The sequence below is a fragment of the Taeniopygia guttata genome, chromosome W (genome assembly GCF_048771995.1).
Source record: "Taeniopygia guttata chromosome W, bTaeGut7.mat, whole genome shotgun sequence".
Lineage (NCBI taxonomy): Eukaryota > Metazoa > Chordata > Aves > Passeriformes > Estrildidae > Taeniopygia > Taeniopygia guttata.
In genome coordinates this window covers 27582636-27603962 of record NC_133064.1, presented here as the reverse complement: position 1 = coordinate 27603962, position 21327 = coordinate 27582636, and the positions used below count along the sequence as shown (strand labels likewise).

Sequence of the window (21327 nt, the reverse complement as noted above, 5' to 3'; positions counted from 1 at the left end):
ATCATCCCATTGTAAGATGCTCCACCCAGAGGGAGGAACCAAGCATTCCTACCTGCATAAAACCAGAATTTTTTGGGACATCAGGGAAGCCTCTTCGTTGGATTCCCAGAGGAACAGATTCTTCTCCGCTGGATTCCCAGAGGAGCATCTTCATCCCCGCTGGATCCCCAGAGGAAGACCAGGTTTATCTACTCTATCACCAGACCTTCAGAGCAAACTACACCCTTCTACAGGATCACTGCTTCAGCAGAATTTCATCTACCACTCCATGAGGAGCAGCCACCATTTAACTGGACTATTACCAACACCCTGACTCCTCAGGGTGTCAGGTGTCTGACTCTATCGGTGTTACGGTGAGCTCATGGGCACCCTGTGCCCCCCTTCCCCCGGGACCCTGTGACTCTGATCAAGATAACCCCTGAAGCCCTCCTTCCTGCCCCAACGGGGTTGGCAGAGAGCCAGGAAAGCCCACCCTGTCCAAAACCTATATAGACCCCTGACATTTCCTGTTCTTCCTCTCTTTTGTCCTGCTCTCCCATGGACACCACAGAATAAAGAGAGCTGTTCCAACACCCTGGGGTAAGAGCCTCTTTTGAATATTTATCCCTCTCCTGGTATTCCTCCCCTCACAGCCCCGTATCTCTGAGCTAGTCAGATTTTTCGGGGGGCTGCGTGGAGGGGGGAAAACTACAGGTGGCGCCCAACGTGTGCTCCCTCTGAGCCCACAAAGAAGCTGGACCCCCTATTTCAGTCGATTTCTATAGCTTTTGGGACAGTCAACTGCCCTTGTACTCTAGCTGCCTTTAAAGGCTTTGTGTGACAGGGAGAAGTCGGGGACCTCTGCCTGAGTACCCCAGGAAGAGCCGACTAGAGAGGAAATCCCCAGTGGATTACACACACAAATCCCACAGTCGCAGGTTTGGTGAGTTCTCCGTTCGCATCACCCAGGACCGCGCCTGGCTGGGAGCACTTGCCATAGTGATTGCGGGGGGGCTGCTTGCGAGAGGGGGTGCCAGGAACCCTCTGCAAGACAGTGTGGAACCGGTGGGCTGAGAGTGCCCACGTTCCAGGGGGGAGAAGCCACGGGAGAGAGGGTTGGAGCCGCTCCGGAAAGCGGCGGGACCAGTGCCCCTCCCCCTGTGCCCCCCCCGCTCGTATTTCCACGGAGGGAAATTCGAATCATTCATGCTGTGTTACCAACTCTGGTGGAGATTAGACCAGTGATACGAGTAAAATCATGGGTACAAAACTGTCGCTGGAACAAAAGAGTACACTAACACATCTTAGCAATATTTTAAACAATGTATCGTTCTCTAACAAGCTTCTCCTGCGTTTTGTGTGCTGGCTAAAAGCAGAAATACCAAATTTTACTGTGCAAGAACTGAATTCGCTTTCATTTTGGGACCAAATAGGACAGATATTAACTTTAAAAGTCGAAAATGGTGAACATAAAGTTTCTCGATTTATTCCGATATTTTTACAAGCACGAAAAAAGATTTTGGAAACAGAAAAATGCATACAAACGCAGAACCACAGTTCAAATACTCCCCTTTCCCCCTCCTGCCCACCTCCTCAATATCCCAGCCCTGAAAACCCCTCACACACCCCTTATTGCCCTCTAACACCTTGCTTTTCCGAGAAATATAGTCCGGAATTCGTCTCAGAGAGCAGCGCAGTGTCTCTGGAGCACACGCGGCCGGATAATGGCGGCAGCCATGTGCTCGGACCGGCGCCGACCCCCCCACCCCCCGCTCCCCCTCCCACTCACATTCCTTTGCTTCCCCTGTCCTCCGCCCCCTCCCCCAATGCCTCCCTATCTCCCACAGCTCCACGACGCCCTCCTTATAAGTGCTAGCCCCCGTGTTGCCCCGGGAACAGGGGCGGGGCCGGCCCCTGCTCGGCTCCCAGCCCCAGGGCTGACGACAGCAGGGCGGGGGCAGGGCACGGCAGCCCAGCAGCTCACAGCATGGGCGGGGAATGAGTCTGCACCGCAGAGCAGACAGCCCGGGACGGGGGGTGCAAACTGCCTCTCACCGGGGCAGGGGGGGTGCTGGGGGAACATAACCCTGCCTCTACCGAGGAATCTATACCATCTGTAGCACCAGTGGTTTATTTAGGGAGAAGAAATGGTACCAGAAGTTATCAACCTCTACCCTATAGAGACAAACCAGAAATCTGTAAAGTCCAGAGAGAATTTGGAAGGTCTAGTGAGATTTTTAAAGGTATGATTAGGGCAAACTTCAATTCAAATGAAATGGTACCGAAAGAAATAACCGATCTGTTTAAATGTTTACTAACATCCTCTGAATATGAGATATGGAAAAATAAGTAGAAATTGGCTTTGGAAACAATTTTGCAAGAAATACAACATATACCCAGTGAAGCCGTGGACAGTGATGGCAATCCTATTACAGTGCATCATTTACGTGGTACAGGAGACATACAATGTCCAGAAAAAAAAACCACACTGTTATCTAGATCGATTTTAGAAAAAATCTGTATTGCTGCAGAAAAGACTCTCTATCAATGACCAGGAACTGAGGTTAAATGCAGCTATATTAACATTAAACAGTTTCCTTCGGAAAGTTTTTTACAGTTTGTGGATCGTTTGAGAAACCAAGTTGAAAAACAGCTGCAAGACACCAGAGTACAAACAGAGTTGATTAAAGAAATAGCTCAGAGGAATGCCAATGAGACCTGTCGTAGGATTCTTCTCAGTCTTCCTCTTGATCCAGCACCCAGTCTTGCCCAAATGATCGAGGCATGCGCCAAGAGAGCAGAGCTGCTTGATAATCCTGTCAGTCATAGGGCATCTGCAGAACTACAGCCTGTCACCACTGCTGCATCAAGCCCAAGGAAGCAACCCAGGTCATCACAACACCTGCAGCACATCATCTGCCTGCGTTGCAAGAAACCAGGACACTTTGCCAGAAACTGTCCTCAAAAGCAGAACCAGAGACAGATCAACAAACAAAAAAACTGAGTGTACAGCGCGTGCCCACTGCTACGCGCAAAGATATAAATATAGCGAGACACAAATGTGACAATGCCTCTCTCTTAACAAATAAGGGGGAGGGTGGGAACCATGGTGGGGGAGGGAGAGAAAAATAAAAATTTAAAATGTATAACTAACAAGGTTTGGCAGCCACTAGGCCGACCTCGTCTGGTGACTGCCAAAGGATTTCATTTCAGATCCACTGATTGGAAAGTTATTGTAGTGGACCTGTTTAAAAGCTCACAAGACCTGCAGGTGTACGATATGGAACTGGACAGTGAGTATTTTGTTATTCGGGACACAGCACACACACCTCCAGAGATTGAAATAGTTCCCATGACTACTAAGGGAAAAATATCCAGCCTTATGCTGTTGACACGCTGTTTGCACCCTCCATTCTATCTAGAAAAGGGGAAAATTCTGGCACAAGCCATTCCCATCCCAGTAGAAATCACAGTAGAAGGAAAATCTCCAGAAGTCTACTGGGCAGAAGTAGTAGGAGAGGATAAACCCTCCATGGCATGCAACCTAGCACATGGGTCAGAGCACCTTCAGCTGGAAGGTGTTCTGGACACAGGTGCAGACATCACAGTGATACCCAAAATTATGTGGCCATCACACTGGGAATTGCAACCTGTGGCAGGCAAACTTCAGGGTATAGGAGGAACTACATTGGCAAAAATTTCTAAAAATGTAGTGCAAATTGAGGGACCTGACGGGAAATCGGCAAGTGTTCGCCCATTTGTGGCAGACTATAAAGCTCCTCTATGGGGGAAAGACACCATGTCCCAGTGGGGAATCCAGTTAATCATTCCTAAGACACCCCAGGATTTTCGGAAGTAGCCACTGTGGAGCGCCGTGCCCACAAGTTAAAGTGGTTGGATAACACCCCAAAGTGGGTAGTACAGTGGCCTTTGAGTAGTGAAAAACTCGAGGCGCTTGAAAAACTTGTGGAGGAGCAGGCAGCCCAAGGACACCTGCAAGAGACAGACAGCCCTTGGAATTTCCCAGTCTTTGTAATAAAGAAGCCTGGGAAGGACAAGTGGAGATTGCTCCACGATCTCAGAGAGATAAACAAAATTGTGGAGGACATGGGACCTCTCCAACCAGGGATGCCTAGTCCAGCTATGCTTCCCCAAGACTGGAAATTGGTTGTGTTAGATATAAATGACTGTTTTTTCCAAATTCCATTGCACCCTGAAGATGCCCCGAGGTTTGCATTCTCAGTTCCTACTATCAATAGAGAAGCCTCGATGAAACGTTACCACTGGAAAGTTTTGCCCCAAGGTTTAAAATCCAGCCCTTTCATCTGCCAACAGTATGTAGCAGCACTACTGTCTCCAGTACGTGCAGAGAGAAAGGATGCCATCATACTACACTACATGGATGATGTGCTTGTGTGTGCTCCCAATGACTCTATACTCCAATACACGCTTGACCTAGTGGTTAAAGTTTTAACCTCTGTTGGATTTCAATTGCAGGAAAACAAGGTTCAAAGAATGCCACCTTGGAGATACCTGGGCCTGGAAATTTCTGCACGGACTATTGTCGCACAGAAATTGGAGATTAATTGCAACCCCAGAACATTAGCAGACCTCCACTCGCTGTGTGGGTCTTTAAATTGGGTAAGGCCCTGGCTAGGCCTCACAAATGAGGACCTAGAACCTCTCTTCAACTTATTGAAGGGGGAGAGGGAGCTGGCCTCCCCCAGGGAACTGACTCCAGAGGCAAAGACAGCAATCGAAAAGGTACAGAAGGCCTTGTCAGAAAGGCAGGCACATCGGTGTGACCCAAATCTGCCTTTCCAGTTCATTGTTCTAGGAAAGCTGCCACACCTGCACGAGTTGATTTTCCAATGGACCGAGGGGCAAAAGGACCCACTCTTAATCATAGAATGGGTTTTCCTATCGCTCCAAAGATCCAAAACCATCACTAGGCCACAAGAGCTGATAGCAAAGCTGATTCTAAAGGCGAGGGTGAGGTTGTGAGAATTAGCAGGGTGTGACTTTGCATGTATCCACCTTCCAGTCAGGCTTTCTGAGGAGGGAAGGAACTCTCCTGAGAGACTGACCAAAGGGATGTTTGAGCATTTGCTCCAGAGCAGTGCCAGTCTCCAGCTATCTCTGGACAGCTATAGGGGACAAATATCAGTCCATGCCCCGTCTCACAAGTTGTTCAATGAGGAATTCCACCTTATTCCTCAAGAGAAAAGGAGCCAGAGGGCACTCAGGGCTCTCACAGTGTTCACTGATGCGTCTGGGGCTTCCCACAAGTCGGTGATGACATGGAGAAATCCACAGACTCAGCTTTGGGAAGCTGATGTTGAGCTTGTGGAGGGATCCCCCCAGGTGGCTGAACTGGCTGCACTGGTGAGAGCTTTTGAGAAGTTTTCCGAGCCATTCAACTTGGTGACAGACTCTGCCTATGTGGCAGGTATAGTGTCCAGGGCAGAGCAGGCTGTGCTCAGAGAAATAGAAAATGAACATCTCTTCAGGTTACTCTCAAGGCTAATTTATTTAATCTCACACCGAGAGCATCCATTCTTTGTGATGCATGTGAGGTCACACATTGATTTGCCAGGTGAGATTGCAGAGGGGAACCGAAAAGCAGACTCCTTCGCTACACCAGTGGAAAAAGCACGTCTCCCTGATGTTTTCCAGCAGGCAAAGCTGAGTCACCAGCATTACCATCAGAATGTGCCAGGTTTGATTAGACAGTTCCAGCTAACACGGAGTCAGGCCCGAGCCATTGTGACCAACTGTCCTAATTGTCAGCTCCAGGCCGTGCCATCGCTAGGCATGGGGGTAAACCCCAGAGGCCTTGGCAGCTGTGAGGTATGGCAGACAGACATCACACACATTCAGAGTTTTGGTCGCCTTGAATGCGTTCATGTAAGCGTGGACACATTCTCAGGTGCAGTGTATGCCTCTGCTCATATAGGACAAAAGGCTGCACATGTCAAACAACACCTAGTGCAAGCATTTTCAGTATTGGGGGTGCCAAAAACGATCAAAACAGATAATGGCCCCGCGTATGTATCCAAGGAGTTCCTGGAATTTCTCCAACAGTGGGGAGTGGAACATAAAACTGGCATTGCCCACTCCCCCACAGGTCAAGCTGTAGTCGAGCGTGCACACCAGACGTTCAAGCAGGTATTGAAAAATCAAAACAGCTCAGCTCTGTGGATGTCTCCACGAGAAAAGCTCTGTAAAGCCATGTTTACCATCAATTTTCTGAATTGTTCATTTGAAAATATGAGTCCACCGGTTGTGCATCACTTTAACAGTGGCAACCACTTCAAATTGTCTCAGCATCCCCTGGTCTTGATTAGGGATCCAGAAACTGTGGAAAGCAAGGGTCCCTATGAACTTGTGACCTGGGGTCTTAGCTATGCGTGTGTAGCTACTCCCTCAGGCCCTCGGTGGATTCCTCAGAAGTGGGTGAAACCTTTTGTCCCCAAGAATCCAGGTCAAACAGAAGGGGACAAGAAGCAAGTAGCTGATGCTTCAAAGAGAAGACGCTGCCGGATGGAAGAAGAAGAAAGTTCCTAAGCATGAATTCCTTCCGGCAGAAACAGAAACTTTAACATGTTCTTAAAATGTTTGTTTTTCCCTTTTAGAGAAAACCTACCTCCCACTCAACCCTGTGATGAACCCCATGTGAGTTGTCATCCTGCAAATGCTGAAGAGAATGTTCAACGGATGGGAAATCATGGGGTTGTGGACATCTGTTGTTAGATCAATTTTGTTAGGCCTTGTTATTCTGTTCCTTGTAACCCTAGCGTTCGGGATCCTGCGTCACTTAATTTCAAAGCTATCAAGGGCCTCATACCTTCTACCTCAGAGGTCAACCACATAGAGTTGGCTAACCTGAGGAGGCCTGACTACGCCACCAACTGTAGGTGATGGGAAACCCATAATCAGGGTTGAATTGAGCCCAGTGAATTCCTGTAACCTTGTTTAACAAATAAGGGGAAGGTGTTACGGTGAGCTCATGGGCACCCTGTGCCCCCCTTCCCCCGGGACCCTGTGACTCTGATCAAGATAACCCCTGGATCCTCCTTCCTGCCCCAACAGGGTTGGCAGAGAGCCAGGAAAGCCCACCCTGTCCAAAACCTATATCGACCCCTGAGATTTCCTGTTCTTTCTCTTTTGCCCCGCTCTCCCATGGACACCACAGAATAAAGAGAGCTGTTCCAACACCCTGGGGTAAGAGCCTCTTTTGAATATTTATCCCTCTCCTGGTATTCCTTCCCTCACAGCCCCGTATCTCTGAGCTAGTCGGATTTTTTGGGGGGCTGCGTGGAGGGGGGGAAAACTACATATCAGTAGTTTTGTTTGCACTAATTAATTTTTTTTATGTATTTTTTTTTCCTAGTAAAGAACTGTTATTCCCATTCCCATACCTTTGCCTGAGAGCCTTTTAATTTTGAAATTTTGGTAATTCGGAGGGAGGGGGTTTACCTTTTCCATTTCACGGGAGGCTCTTGCCTTCCTTCACAGACTCCTATCTTTTCAAACCAAGACAGATTTTGGTGCCCAACGTGGTACTCAAGGGCATTCAGAGGGAAAAAAATATGATTAGTTCTTAAGTAATTAAATGTTTTTGTGTGTGTGTGTGTGCTGATATAGAAAAATCTTTAAGTGTCAACATATGGTCTAGTTTACCATGGTTTGGGTGGCACGTGGTCATGGCTGTATTTCTCCCATTTGCAGGCCCTTATCTAGACATGGGTCCAATAACTAAAGCTACTGTGGCTATTATCCAGTTTGGCTTATGGTTTAATAAGGTGAGGAATTCATGGATCTTTAACTTCCTCTGGAAGGTAGGTACATGGATTCAGAGCTATCACACACTAACTGTATGTTTTTGGGGTTGCTTTAATAATGGTACGTACTGTGAGGAAATTACACCGGGGGAAATTTTCTCCAAACTTTTTAACCATGTTTTGGGGTCTCCTCCACCAGTTTTTGAAAGGTTAAGATCCACTCTAAATGCTAATGATATCATACAATGGCTGGTGTTGCTGATATGCCTGTTAAGCATGTTATATTTAGCACTCAGAGATAAGGGAACATTAACCTGAATAAATACCCTGACACCTACACCAGAGACTGGAGATGCTGCTGCTCCAGAGCCTGACCCTGCCCCACAGCCCGCCTCAGAAATGAACCACCCAAATTGGGTGAGGGTTCTGGTTAAGGAGATACGTGAGATGCTGAAGGAGTGCATTTCCCCAGCTGGTGAGAAACCCTCCCTTTGCCTTGAAGAGGGAAAGCCTAATAATAAAGTTGTGGAACCCACAGATGTTACAACTGTCCAGGTTCCAGCTGAACCACAAAGGCAGTCACAGCCAGCAGCAGTTGCCCTGGTAGAAACAAGGAGGTCTAACCTGAAAGCAGAGCACCCAGATAAGGAGAGGAATGGAGAAACCTCACAATCCAAAGGGGAGCCAGAGGTTGCGATCATCACCGAGTCCCTGACATACAAAAGTCTCTGTAATCTGCACAAAGACATTGTGCAACGAGGGCGTCAGACTTATACTACCTGGTTACTCTGGGTCTGGGACCTTATGGGTACAGGCGTGCAGCTGGACGGTGGTGAGGCAAGGAACTTGGGACCCTTGACCTAGGAGTCAGGTATGAATCAGATTTTTGTAAGGGAGCCAGGGTCCCTTACTCTCTAGGAGCGGTTATGGTTTGACACTGGCACAATGCCAGTGCCCCCATGAAAATGCAACCTCTCAATTAAATGCTGTGAAATACGATCGGGAACAGAGCAAAGCAGATCCAAGCTTAATAAAAAGGGAAAAAAACTTTATTAAGCTAGCACTACTATACTACTATAAAGGAAAAAAAAGAAAAAAAACCACACACAAAATCCAAAAGGAAAACCTTTCAAAACATTCCTCCTCCCACCACCCAACTCCAACAAACCACAGTGAGACACATTTGGACCCTTAATCAAGTATTCACCCTTCAGTATAATCAATACTAGGTCCATCAGGGGAGAGAGGAGTCTCCCTTGCACCATAGACCCCCAGGAAACACAGCTGCCACCTCTTGTGTTTCCATGTCACACATGGCACCGCCCGGAGAAAAAGATTGCCATGGTAACACTCTCCTTTCCATGCTCATGCACAGTACTTTCACCACCAATGCATGGACAGACTTTTAGGATTTTTCCTTTCAAGGATGCCCTGCCAAGAGGGGAAAAAAACAAAAGTTCAGTTTTTCATTTTTTGGGATCACAGTCCCCCCCATTTTCTTCCTCCCCTGGGGCCGAGGGTCTCAGGAACAGAGATCTTCTTCTCTCCTTCTTCTCTGAAGACAGGGAGCACCACCACAAACCTCCCCAACTTTTCTCTGTTCCCTCCACTCCTGTCTTTTCTCAGCTGCTGAAGCAGGTCTCTTGGCTCACCGGCATCCTCCTAAAATGCAGTCTCTCTTGGAGGAGAAAATCAGTTCAGTCTATGGCTAACAAGAAAAAGTCCAGCCAAAAGCCACTCCATCATCTTCCCCCCAATCTTCTTTCCCTAACATCCCAGGTCCCAGGCTGTCTCTCTTCCTCTCTTTCGAACCGAGGAAGAGTAAAATTTCACAACGCTTTCATTTCTCAAGGAAGGGTTAAAAGTCCCGACTCCCTGGATGGCTCTCTGCCCGTTTCTCCGGCTCCCACGGCTGGGCACTTTGTAGCCCCCCACTCTCCTCCTTCCCCGCGGTGTACTGCTGGCAGTCCGTCGCTGTCTCTTTCTCTCTCTCTCTCTCTCTCGACTCTGGGGGGGGGAACGCAGACATCCCAGATTTCCTCCACGCTTCCATCTGCAGGAGGCCAGCCCGGTTCCAGTCCCTCCAACCTTTGACCTGGGCCGCATGGCTCCCCTCCCCCACCCAGCCACAGGCCAGGCAGGGGAGAGTCCTGCACTGCACCCTGACTGGAACCAAATAGGGTTCTCCTGGGAATTCTGCTTTTAACCCCTCTCTGTTCTCAAAGGCATGTCCATCCTCATGTGGTCACTCCAAGTGTCAATATCCAACCCTGACCCCTGACTGGATGGACCTCTTCCTTCCGAGAAAATTCTTTTTCCATGTCAAACCACAACAGAGCAGCTTTTAATGAGTGTCAGAGATAGGTTTGTTCACAGGGGGAGAATGCAGGAGCACCATCATAGAATGCGCTGGAAGACCCTTGAGGAAGGGATCCAACAGCTGAGGGAAGTGGCAGTATTGGAGGTACTCTTTGGGAGGGATGGACAGCATGATAATGACCCCGACAAGGTCAGGTAAACAGGGCAAATGCTGTGGTGTCTAGCAAATCTTGGGCCATCTCAGTACACCACTTTCATTGCAACGATTGATGCTGACACTAACCAAGAGACAGTGGGTTCTGTTACCAACAAACGTAAGAATTATGAGAGTATGATTAATGGCCCAATGCAGGCTCATATCTCAGCTGTGATTAAGGAGTTCAAAGAGGAGATAAGAGAGGAGATGAGGAAGGTTAATGCAGCACCCGTGCGAGTCACAGGCCCCAAAGTCAGAGCCCAACATTCCCCAGCTAGAGAGAGAGGGTACACGCCAAGGGCTAATCTGTGATTCGTCCTGCATGACCATGGGGAAGTCATGGAAAGGTGGGATAGGAAACCCACTTCTGTCCTGGCAGCACGGGTGCGTCAACTCAAGGAGGGAAACTCTAACTGGGGGAGTTCCACCAAGGTGAAGGTAGCTTCAACCTCCCATGAACAAGCTGTCGGGTACAATCTGTCAGATCCCCTTGAAAGCACCTCTAGTATGTATGCCCAGGAAAAGAATAATAACCAGGGTTAGAGGAGCCCTGTCTCTAGCCAGGGAGAGGCACGGGAAAACCGGATCTTCTGGACAGTGTGGATCCGATGGCCTGGCACATCAGAGCCACAAAAATATGATGCTTTAGTTGATACCGGTTCACAGTGTACTCTGATACCATCGGGACATGTGGGGGCGGAGCCTGTTTCCATTACTGGTGTGACAGGGGGATCGCAGCAATTGACCCTGGTGGAAGCCAAAGTGAGACTGACTGAGAAGGAGTGGAAGAAACATCCTATAGTGACTGGCCTAGATGCTCTGTGTATTCTAGGCATAGACTTCCTTTTAATTTTGGAATTGTGGTAATTCGGAGGGAGAGTGTTTACCTTTTCCATTTCACGGGAGCCTCTTGCCTTCCTTCACAGACTCCTGTCTTTTCAAACCAAGACACACCTGAACTAACCTGGTTTACTGTTTTAGATCTGAAAGATGCTTTCTTTTCCCTCCCTATCCATGAAGCCAGCCAAAAAAATTTTGTATTTTAATAGAAAAGCCCTAAAAGTGGGCACAAAACCTAACTCACATGGTCCATGTGCCTCAAGGCTTCAAAATCCCCCACTCTGTTTAGAGAACAACTTACAAAGATCCAGAGCCTTATGAACCGCAACAGAATGAAGGAAGAAGCCTTTCAAATTTCCTAGAACTCCAAAGATACAGAGTATTAAAGAAAAGGCACAGGCATGGCAGGGTGGTGCCACCTGTGGGTTTATAATTACAAACTGTTTGTCAGACAGAGATCTCCAGTAGACAAAAGAAGCCACATGGGCCTTTCACCGTCTAAAGAGTGCCCTCATGTCAGCTCCAGCTTTGGGACTTCCAGATATAAGTAAGCTATTCTTTCTATTCTTGCATGTGGCTCAGGAATTGAATTCATACCGGAGGGCAGTTGCTTCCAAGCAACCGATGTAATGCCAAAGGATAGCCAGGTTACCTCAGAGCTGTAGCAGAAGTCGTGCTGACTCTACAAGAAGCACACAAGTTTACCCTAGGACAGAAATTGACTGTACTAGTATCCCACACAGTATCTGCAGTACTAGAAGTAAAGGGCAACCACCAGCTCTCACCAAAACGTTTCCTAAAGTACCAGGCTATCAGAGTAAAACAAGATGATATAGAAAGAGTAGTAACTAACATTGCCAATCCAACTTCTTTTCTCAGGAGAAATCAAAGAAAAACTGTACACCACGATTGCCCAGAAACTACTGAAGCTACTTACTCCAGCCACCCAGACTTAAAGGACACTCCTTTAAATGATGCAGAAAACTAGTTCACCGCTGGGAGCAAGCCCCAGAAGCCCCTTAGAAACTGATAACAAGAGAAAAAAGAACTAAGATTAAAACTTATTCAAGCAAAATTAGTGTATTGTGGGGGGTGTAGTTTGTAATTTTATTTATAAAATTGCTTTATGTATATTTGTAATTAAAATCCTGGAATACCTCTATCCAAAACAATGCTAAATAGCCTTAGTCCCAGGTTCTAATCAGTATACTAGAGCTATAAGAAACCTAGCCACTGCAGCAAGTGGACTAGCAAACTTAAAACAACCCTTACAGTTATCCCTAAAAGGCCAGGGTCCAAGATCACAAGTTAGTAGTAAAAGCACTTAGTATAGTTCAAGATAACATGTCTTTAGCTTTCAGTTTTATACAAGCACAGTTTTGGATACAGGCAACAACAGCTTTAATCATACAGGAGGGGGTGAAAAGCATCTGTGATCAGAAAACTGTGCATGTATATACTAGTAAAGATTGTGTATGCTTAAGAACTCCTTGTACTATTATAATTGTGCTTAATACGTCAAATGTACATCGTAAAGCATTAAGAGACACTTACTAATATAAGGATTTGCATTAAATAAAAGAATTTACTCATCATCTTAAGGAAAGGGGGGAATGAGACGGAGTGAAAATTTAACAGGGTAAAAATCCATTTGGATTCGGGTGAAATGTGCCGCTTTAAGCTTGCTAACATAAGTGAAATATACTGTTTAGTCTAGTAACTGCAGCACTGACAAAGTTGCCCCAGCTAAGGAGAAAAAATGCAAATTTCCACACTAAAAAGATAAGAGATAAGAAAGACTCCTCAGACCTTAAAACAGACAGCGCACTGACCCAGGAGTTCTTTCTGTACTTTCTGACAAAAAGTGTATGTACAAATGTAACTAGCTGTAAGTGTAATGCATACAGAAATTAGTTAAGGGTAATAAAAAAGGATTGGGAGTTCTCAGGGGTGTGCATGTCCATTAAAAAGCAATGAGTCCCAACATGTGTCCAGCACTATAATAAAAACATACCATCCCTACAAATCTTTATTAGAATTATAAAGTTTTGATTTTTCATCCACGTTTCAGTTCGGGTAAGGGAAGCAAAGACTCTTTGCAATCTCTCTTGGGGTGCCCCCCTGACCTAGGAACCCCAAGAGAGAAATCCACAGCTGAAGGACCACACTTCAAATGTGGAAGATATGGACACATGAAAAAGAACTGCCCAGAACCAGCAAAAAGCATGAAAGCGCAAGGCCTTTGTCCAAGATGCAGAAGAGGAAAACATCATGCAAATCAATGTTACTCCAAAACAGATGTAGACAGAAAACCTCTACCCCTTCCGGGAAACTTGAAGAAGTGCGCAGAATGCCAACACGCCACAACACAACTGATGGTGATGCCTCAGCCAGAAACCTCACAGGTGTTCCCAATGGGAATGCAACCATTGGGGAATGTCAATCAGATTCCATCAGCAGGACCATCTGCCAGTTCCTCAACGACCCAGAATTATTACCCCCAGACACACAATGTGAATTGGCAGCGTCCAAATTAGTATGCTTTTTGAATGACGAACGTGCAGCGATTCCCATGGGGGTCGCTGGAACATCATGGAAGAGACAAGACTTTTTAATCATAGGCAAGGACAGATGTATCATTTTAGGGCTCATTGTTTATCCATCAATTGTCTCAGCAGATCAAAATTAAAAACTAACAGTTTTGGCTCAACCTTTACGCCCTCCATTGATCATTCCAGAAAATACTCCAATAGCCAAAGCCATTGCTTTACTACCTCATGCAACAGAGCAGATCATGCCAGTGATGGGTCAGCAGGTTTTATCTGTCAACGAAGACGTGGACATTAATGACTCCTGGGTGAAGCAAATAGGTCATGATCGAACCATGATCATATGCAGCTTGACGTGTGGCGACAAAATTATTTTGATCAGAGGCATGCTGGACACAGGTGTGGATGTCATAGTCATTTTCTACCTCTTTTGGCCCAGAAAATGGAACTTCAGGACACCCTTGGGTGCCCTCTTAGGTATCGGAGGGAACACATTGTGCCTGCAGAGTGAGAACCCCATTGTCGTCTCAGGGTCAGGAGGGAAGACAGGCATCATTCGTCCCTTTGTCATGCAGAAACCTATCACAGTGTAGGGGAAAGACATTTTATCACAATGGGGAGTGAAGATAGAGATGGATTTTTAGTGCAGGTCACTGCAGCACTCACCACCTTGAAGTTGACCTGGAAGACTGATGATCCCGTATGGGTGGATCAGTGGACCCTTGAACAAAAGAAACTGAGTGCCCTCAAGAAACTGGTTGCAGAAAGGTCACATCAAACCAACAACTAGTCCCTGGGACTCTCCAGTGTTTGTGACACACAAAAAATCTTATGATTCATGGAGATTGTTCCATGACCTCAGAAAAATCAATGAGGTCATTGAAGAGATGGGACCACTTCAACTTGGGCTTCCATCTCTCTTGATGATTTCAAGAGATTGGCCACTCATGATCATTGATCTCAAGGATTGTTTCTTCAACATTCCACTTCATCCAAAAGGTGTTCCTTGGTTTGCATTTTCTGTCCCAAGCATCAGTAGACAGGAACCTTTGCAAAGATATGATTGGGTTGTTCTTCTGCAAAGCCTCAAGAATTCACCGACAATTTGCCAATGGTTTGTGGCACGAGCCTTGTCTCTGGTGCGGAAAAACCATCCACAGGCGATAATCATTCATTATATAGACGATCTGCTCATTGCAGCGCCAACACATCAAGAGTTGCGAGAGGCTCATGGCAGCGTGATTGCAGAAGTCCAGAATGCAGGGTTGGAAGTTTTCACCTCAAAAATTCAGGAAGTCTCACCATGGAACTTCTTGGGATGGAAAATCACAGAACAAATAATAACACCACAGAAGATACAAATTAGGATTCAAGTCAACAATCTACAGGACCTACAGCGACTTTTGGGAAAGATCAATTGGATCAGGTCAATTTTGGGCATCACGAACGACTAACTTTCATTGCTTTTCAATCTGTTGAAAGGAGACTGTGAGATCAAATCCCCCAGAACTCTCATGCCTGAAGCTCAAGATGCCCTTGAGAAGACTGCTGAAGCTCTTCAACAGAGACAAGCCCATTGTTTCCTAATGATGCAACCCTTTTTCTTTGCAGTCTTGGGAGATAAAAAATACAACTCTACGTTCTCATATTTCAATGGGACTCGTCAGAAAAAAAAACTTTGTTGATAATAGAATGGATTTTTTTACCCTACAGATCTCTCAAAATGATTTTTACCACATTAGAAATGACAGCCTAGATTACAATCAGAGCCAGAGCCATATTGTTAGCAATGGCAGGCAATGACTTCGCGATAATTTACCTGCCTTTGAAAAAAGAATATTTTGATTTGGCACTGCAAAGATAAGAGGATTTGCTAAATTATTCAGGTGTTTGTTCAATTCATTTCCCGAGTCACAAGCTGCTGCAAACAAAATTAAGCCTCAGAGAAAAACCCGTGATAAGCGAAGTACTGTTGGACGCAATAACATTATTCACCGATGGTTCAGGGAGAACACATAAATCAGTAATAACTTGGTAAAATGCAACCACAAAAGAGTGGGAATTGGACATCCAAACAATACAGGGCTCACCTCAAATTGTAGAATTAGCAGCAGTGGTCAGAGCATTTCAATTGTTTCAAGAAACTCTCAATCTATTAAACAGATTCAGATTATGTAGCAAATATAGTCAAAAGAATAGAAGGGTCACTTTTGAAAAAGGTTGATAATGAGGATTTTTATTGTTATCTTGTAAGCATGCAGAAAATGCTACAGCAGATAAACCACAAATACTTTATCTCCCACATCAGAGCACACTCTTCTCTTCCAGGATTCTTAGTGGAAGGAAACGCACGAGCAGATGAATTGACCATGATCATTTCAAACACCTTTGCAAACATTTTTGAGCAGGCAAAACTGAGTCATGCATTTTTTTCATCAAAATGAATAAGCACTGATGCGGACATTTTGCATTTCCAAAGACCAAGCGATGGCTATCATAAGTGCTTGCCCCGATTGTCAGCTCATGCAACCTCCTGTTTCCACAGGAGCAGTCAGTCCGAGAGGATTGCAGAGTCTGCAGTTGTGACAGACAGATGTCACAAAATACCCGTCCTTCAGGAGACTCAAAAATGTTCATGTGCCAGTGGACACCTTCTCAGGCACCATCTTTGCCTCCCTACACACAGGCGAAACAGCAAAGCACGCATGTCAGCATTTTTTTCAGGCATTTGCATCATTGGGTGTTCCTCAAGAAGTCAAAACAGACAATGGCTCAACTTACAGGGGACAAACCCTTGACACATTATTAAAAAATTGGGGCTTTTGTCACAGTTTCGGCATCCCTCATTCTCCTATGGGCCAGGCCATCATTGAAAGGACAGAGCACACTTTAAAATCTCTTTTGGAGAAACAGAAAAGGGGGGAAGCAGTGGCCACGCCTCAGATGCAGTTCAACAAAGCTCTGTATGTTTTGAACTTCTTGAACAGCTCCTTTACAGAACCCACTGCGCCAGTTGTCAGGCATTTTTCAAACAACACCCAGGCAAAACTAAGGGAAAATACTTTAGTATTGATCAGAAACCTAGAGACAGGGCAGATTGAAGGCCCATTCCCACTAATAACCTGGGGCAAAGGGTATGCTTGTGTCTCCACTGGTGCAGGACCGAAGTGGATTCCGGCAAAACACATGAAACCCTATTGAGTCCAGAAGCAAGCAGGTGGTGACCCCGCGAACAGAGAAGCAAGCACACAGACGTGAACCAGTGTCAAAATTGCAGTTGACGTCACAGACATCAGTCATCTTTTCATCTTGCGTGCAGAATTTGTGGACTCGGTTTTGTGAGGGAGGGTTGTCTTGAGGTTTGGGGATTTTTGTGAGAGATGAGCATGAAGCTCGGTCAGATATTATGGGGATTTTTACGAGAGATGAGCATGAAGTTTGGTCAGATATTATGCTTCTGCCTTATCATCTCACTGGTTGCCTTAAGCAATGCAGCCTTGCCCATGAGTCAACCCAGGGAAAATGTCTGGGAAACTCTAGCTGATGTGTCGGGTCTGGACACCATTTGCTTGACTCACTCAAGGCCGAGGAAGCCATTCTCAACATGTTTGGTTCGTTTACCGGTAGACATATGGCCAATTCCAGAAAATATCCCTTTGAAACTGTCACGATTAATTTTGAATCCAGTGGACTGTTGGGGTGTTTGGACCAAATTTCTTCCTGAGGCTCCTTATGAACCTCAAGAATCTTCTAATGCTGATAAAGTAAAAATTCTTCAAAAAGTGTGACTTTGCATATTTTGTACTAAGAAAAAAGATCCAGTGCCAAAAGTAATAAACTATGGTGCCTCAAATATTCAGTGTAATTCAGTCAAGAATCTCAAAAATTTTCCCATCTTAAAGGTTAGTGAGTAGAAGAAAGTTATTACAGTGGTCACATGCTTAAACTAGATACAGTTAGTTTTGTGTTCTCATGGGCCCAAGGAACAAGGATTGTTTTCTTTCCATGCTGTCTTGGTTTGAAAGACAGGTGTCTGCTAAGGAAGGCAGGAACTTCCCTTGGAACGGAGAATACGACCCCCCTCCCTCCAAATTATTATTAAACCATCAAAATTAAGGGGTTTTCAGGCAAAGATATGGGAAAAGGAAAAAAAGTTCTTTACTAGTATGTATAATAAGGCAAAAAACCAGCAGCAACTATGGCAGCAACAAAAAACAGAACCAGAAACCCAGTAACAGCCTTCTCAGCTGCAGGCACTTTCCTCTTTGGTGTAGTTAAGGTTGCAGCCGGCAGGGGTGCTGGCAGGGCAGGTGTAATGATTCCCTCATGGCTGCAGAGGGTGCTGTGGCACTAGTCGGCCATCTTTTCTCCACATGGACAATGGTGGATGCAGCCAGCAGAAAGGGATGGAGAAGGGGCTTCTTCTATGAACGCCCAGGGACAGTCTATCCCAATGGCCCCTCTGGATAGCAAAAGTAGTTGTAGCAGGGATCTCAGAGTAGCAAGCTGGGAAGGCAGGGATGAGCAAAGTCCTGGAGTGGTAGATGAGATGTATCAGAAACTCGGCAGCTGTAGCTGGAACCGCAGGGCGTCTGGGCAGGCAGGGGGTGCGAATTATAGTGCAGCAAAGAAACTTCAGAGCAGTGGCAGAGAAAATGGCAGGGGTTGGGCAGTGGCCACCTGGCTCCTGAACACGGCCCCGAGAGAGAGGCTCCCTTGGAGGGGGGGGGAGCTCGGGGAGCCCAGGGTTTTTCCCTGTGGCACCTGAGCAGATGGTGAAAGTCCTTTTTTTTTTTAGTGAGGTAGAGTGTTAGTAAAGTCCCAGTTCAGTGGTTGCTCTCATGAGCAAAAGCTCACCCCACTGCAGAAGAAGGAGGACCTGGCTGGGCTCCTGCAGTGGTATCCAAAGTCGAGAGCAAGAGAGAGGTGGGAGCTGCACCCAATCCCTTTTTCCCAGCCCAATTCTCCCAGCATCTCTGCCCCTCCACGAGAAACCTCCCAGATAAGAGGGCAGCCAGCTGCACCCTTCCCGGGGAAACTTCTTGTCTCTCTCTTAAATACTCAGTCATTGTGTCTAAGCAACAAGAAATGGGAGAAAATTCTCAAAGAGAAAGAAACAAAAGGAGAATTTCTAAACCCGAACACATGCATTGCAAGCACTAATTGTAGCACTGTGTACACCAGTATCAAACTGGTGACTTGCAGAATACACCTGAGTTTCTCAGCCCCAACCAACATCTCACAAACATTGCAAAATGCAGTTCCTTCATTAGATTACAACTAGTGCTACTGGCTTCTCAGCAGCAAATGCTGCCACAGCACCCTGGCCAGAGCCGCTGACAACTGATTGTGTGCAGTATGAACACATCAAGAGAACAAACAGGAACAGAGAACAAATGCAGAAGATTTTACAAGGTACTTCATCTCACCATTAAAACCTTTTAGGTAATAACTCTGCACCTACCTTAGGTTGCTACTCAGAATCCCTATCCCCATTGTCTTGGTTTGAAAGATAGGTGTCCGCCAAGGAAGGTGGGAACATCTCTTGGAATGGAAAATATGTGCCCCTTTTTTTCAAATTATTCTAACTTTGAAATTAAGGGGCTTTCAGGCAAAGATATGGGAAAAAGAATAATAGTTCTTTGCTAGTAGGTATATGTATAACAAGGCAAACAAAAAACAACAACAGCAGCAACAACAAACAAGAACAGAAACCCAACAATAGCCTTCTCTCAGCTGTCAAGCACTTTCCCCTTTGGTGTAGTTATGGTCAGAGCTGGCAGGGGCACTGCTGGCTCCTGGCCAGACAGGTGTGATAACTCTCCTGCGGCTGCAGGGGGCGCTGTGGTGCGAGCTCAGTTGCTTCTTTATGTGGGTAATGGTGAGCACAGCCAGTGGAAGATACTGAAAAAGGGCTTACTTTACAATCTCACAGGGGCAGCCAGTCCAGGTGCCCCTCCAGATAGCGAAATTAGCTGTAGCAGGAACCTTGGAAGCAGCAAGCTAGAATGGCAGAGGTAAACAGCCCCCAGAGTGGCAAACAAAATATAACAGAAACTCTGCAGCTGTAGCAGAAGCCACAGGGTGTCCCAGCAGGCAGGAGGTGAGGAGTTACAGTGTAGCAAAAAACCCAGAGCAGTGGCAGAGAAAGGGTGGGGCTGGGCAGCAGCAGCCAGGCTCCCAAACATGGTCGGGAGAGGCTCCCTTGGAGGGGGGAGGGGTACCGGGTTTTCCCCTGAGGCACCCAAGTAGATGGTGAGGGTCCTTTCCAGTGAGGTAGGGTGTTAAAAAGGTCCCAGTCCAATGGCTGCTCTTATGAGCAGAACTTCACTCACGGTAGAAGACAGCAGGAGATGGAACCCCGCAGTGGTGGCGAATTCTTCCCACAGTGACCACAGCCTGTCTCCCCTTCAATCCGGAGAGCAAGAGACAAGCCAAGCCCATCCCCTCACCACCCAGCCAAAATCTCAGGGTATCTCTGCCCTTCCCAAGAGAAAGCCGCCCAGCCAAGATAGTGCCTCCAGCTGCACTCCTCCCCCTCCCCCTTGGCTACATCTTTTGTCTCTCTTAAGTACTGGTCATTATTGTCTCTTAGCAACCAATAGGACAAAATTACATGACAGCAAGGAAAAAAAAAGAAAAAATCCTAAACTTCAACACCCATATAAAGAAAAAAAAAAGTGTATTTGTTACAATCACCCTTAATTTACAGCTACTATATTGCCTGAAGCATGACACAAAAGTAAATGTGATCAGTTTCCTCCACTTACCTTTCTTGTCAATAGACTTTTACGCCTCATTCCGCAAGCCTCTAACTGAAGACGCCCTCGCAATGCCAATTCAATTAACATACAGCCACGCAATCCCGAGGAGATGCAATCATTCCAAAATGATGTGTAACCCTGTGAAGAATGAAAGGCAGTAAGATATTTCCATTTCCACCTGAAAGCAAATAGAAAATGAGGCTTACTGCATTCTCTAAATAGTTCTCTGGCCTTCATACACTAGCATCACTAGTCAACTACCATTCTTATACTGAAACATGAAAGAGAAAACAGACTCATCCACTATTTGTTTTGACATTTGGTCTCTGCTCTTTAAAAAGAAGGGAAACTTCAGGAAAGAGATGCAAAACAAACCAGCAAGATATCAAGAACTGGGAGATATAAAGTGTAGTTTATACGTAGTCAGAAGACCTCCATGGTCTGCAGGGACACCGCTGCTTCACCATGGTTTTTAGCACAGGCTGCAAGGAAATCTGCTCCAGCACGTGGAGCACCTCCTCCCCTTTCTTCACCGACCTTGCTGTCTGCAGAGTTGTTTCTCACATACTCTCAACTCCTCTCTGGCTGCAATTGCTCTCATGAAGTTTCCTTCCCCCTTCTTAAATATGTTATCACAAAAGCATTACCACCATTTCTAATTGGTTCGGCCTTGGCCAGCAGCGGGTCTGTCCTGGAGCCAGCTGACATTAGCTCTGCTGGACATAGAGGAAGCTCTCAGCACTTCTCACAGAAGCCATCCCTGTAGTCCCCTGCTGCCAAAACCTGGCCACACAAACACAATACAGTTGTTCTAATATGGACTGCCAAACTTCAAGCTACATTTGTTGTATGAACCACACTACCACACTTTTTCAACTATATTTTTATACACAATT

The 21327-nt window shown here is 46.2% G+C and overlaps 1 protein-coding gene across 3 annotated transcripts in view; it reads right to left on the bottom strand.

Annotated features, from left to right (window-relative positions):
- Positions 1–21327, bottom strand: part of LOC116806866 (Golgi phosphoprotein 3) — a 170650-nt gene that overhangs the window by 105630 nt on the left and 43693 nt on the right. For all 3 annotated transcript variants that reach the window (XM_072922984.1, XM_072922985.1, XM_032744648.3), the window contains exon 2: positions 20438–20569. In XM_072922984.1, coding sequence (XP_072779085.1) covers positions 20438–20569 — 132 coding nt within the window. The remainder of the gene's footprint in view (positions 1–20437; positions 20570–21327) is intronic.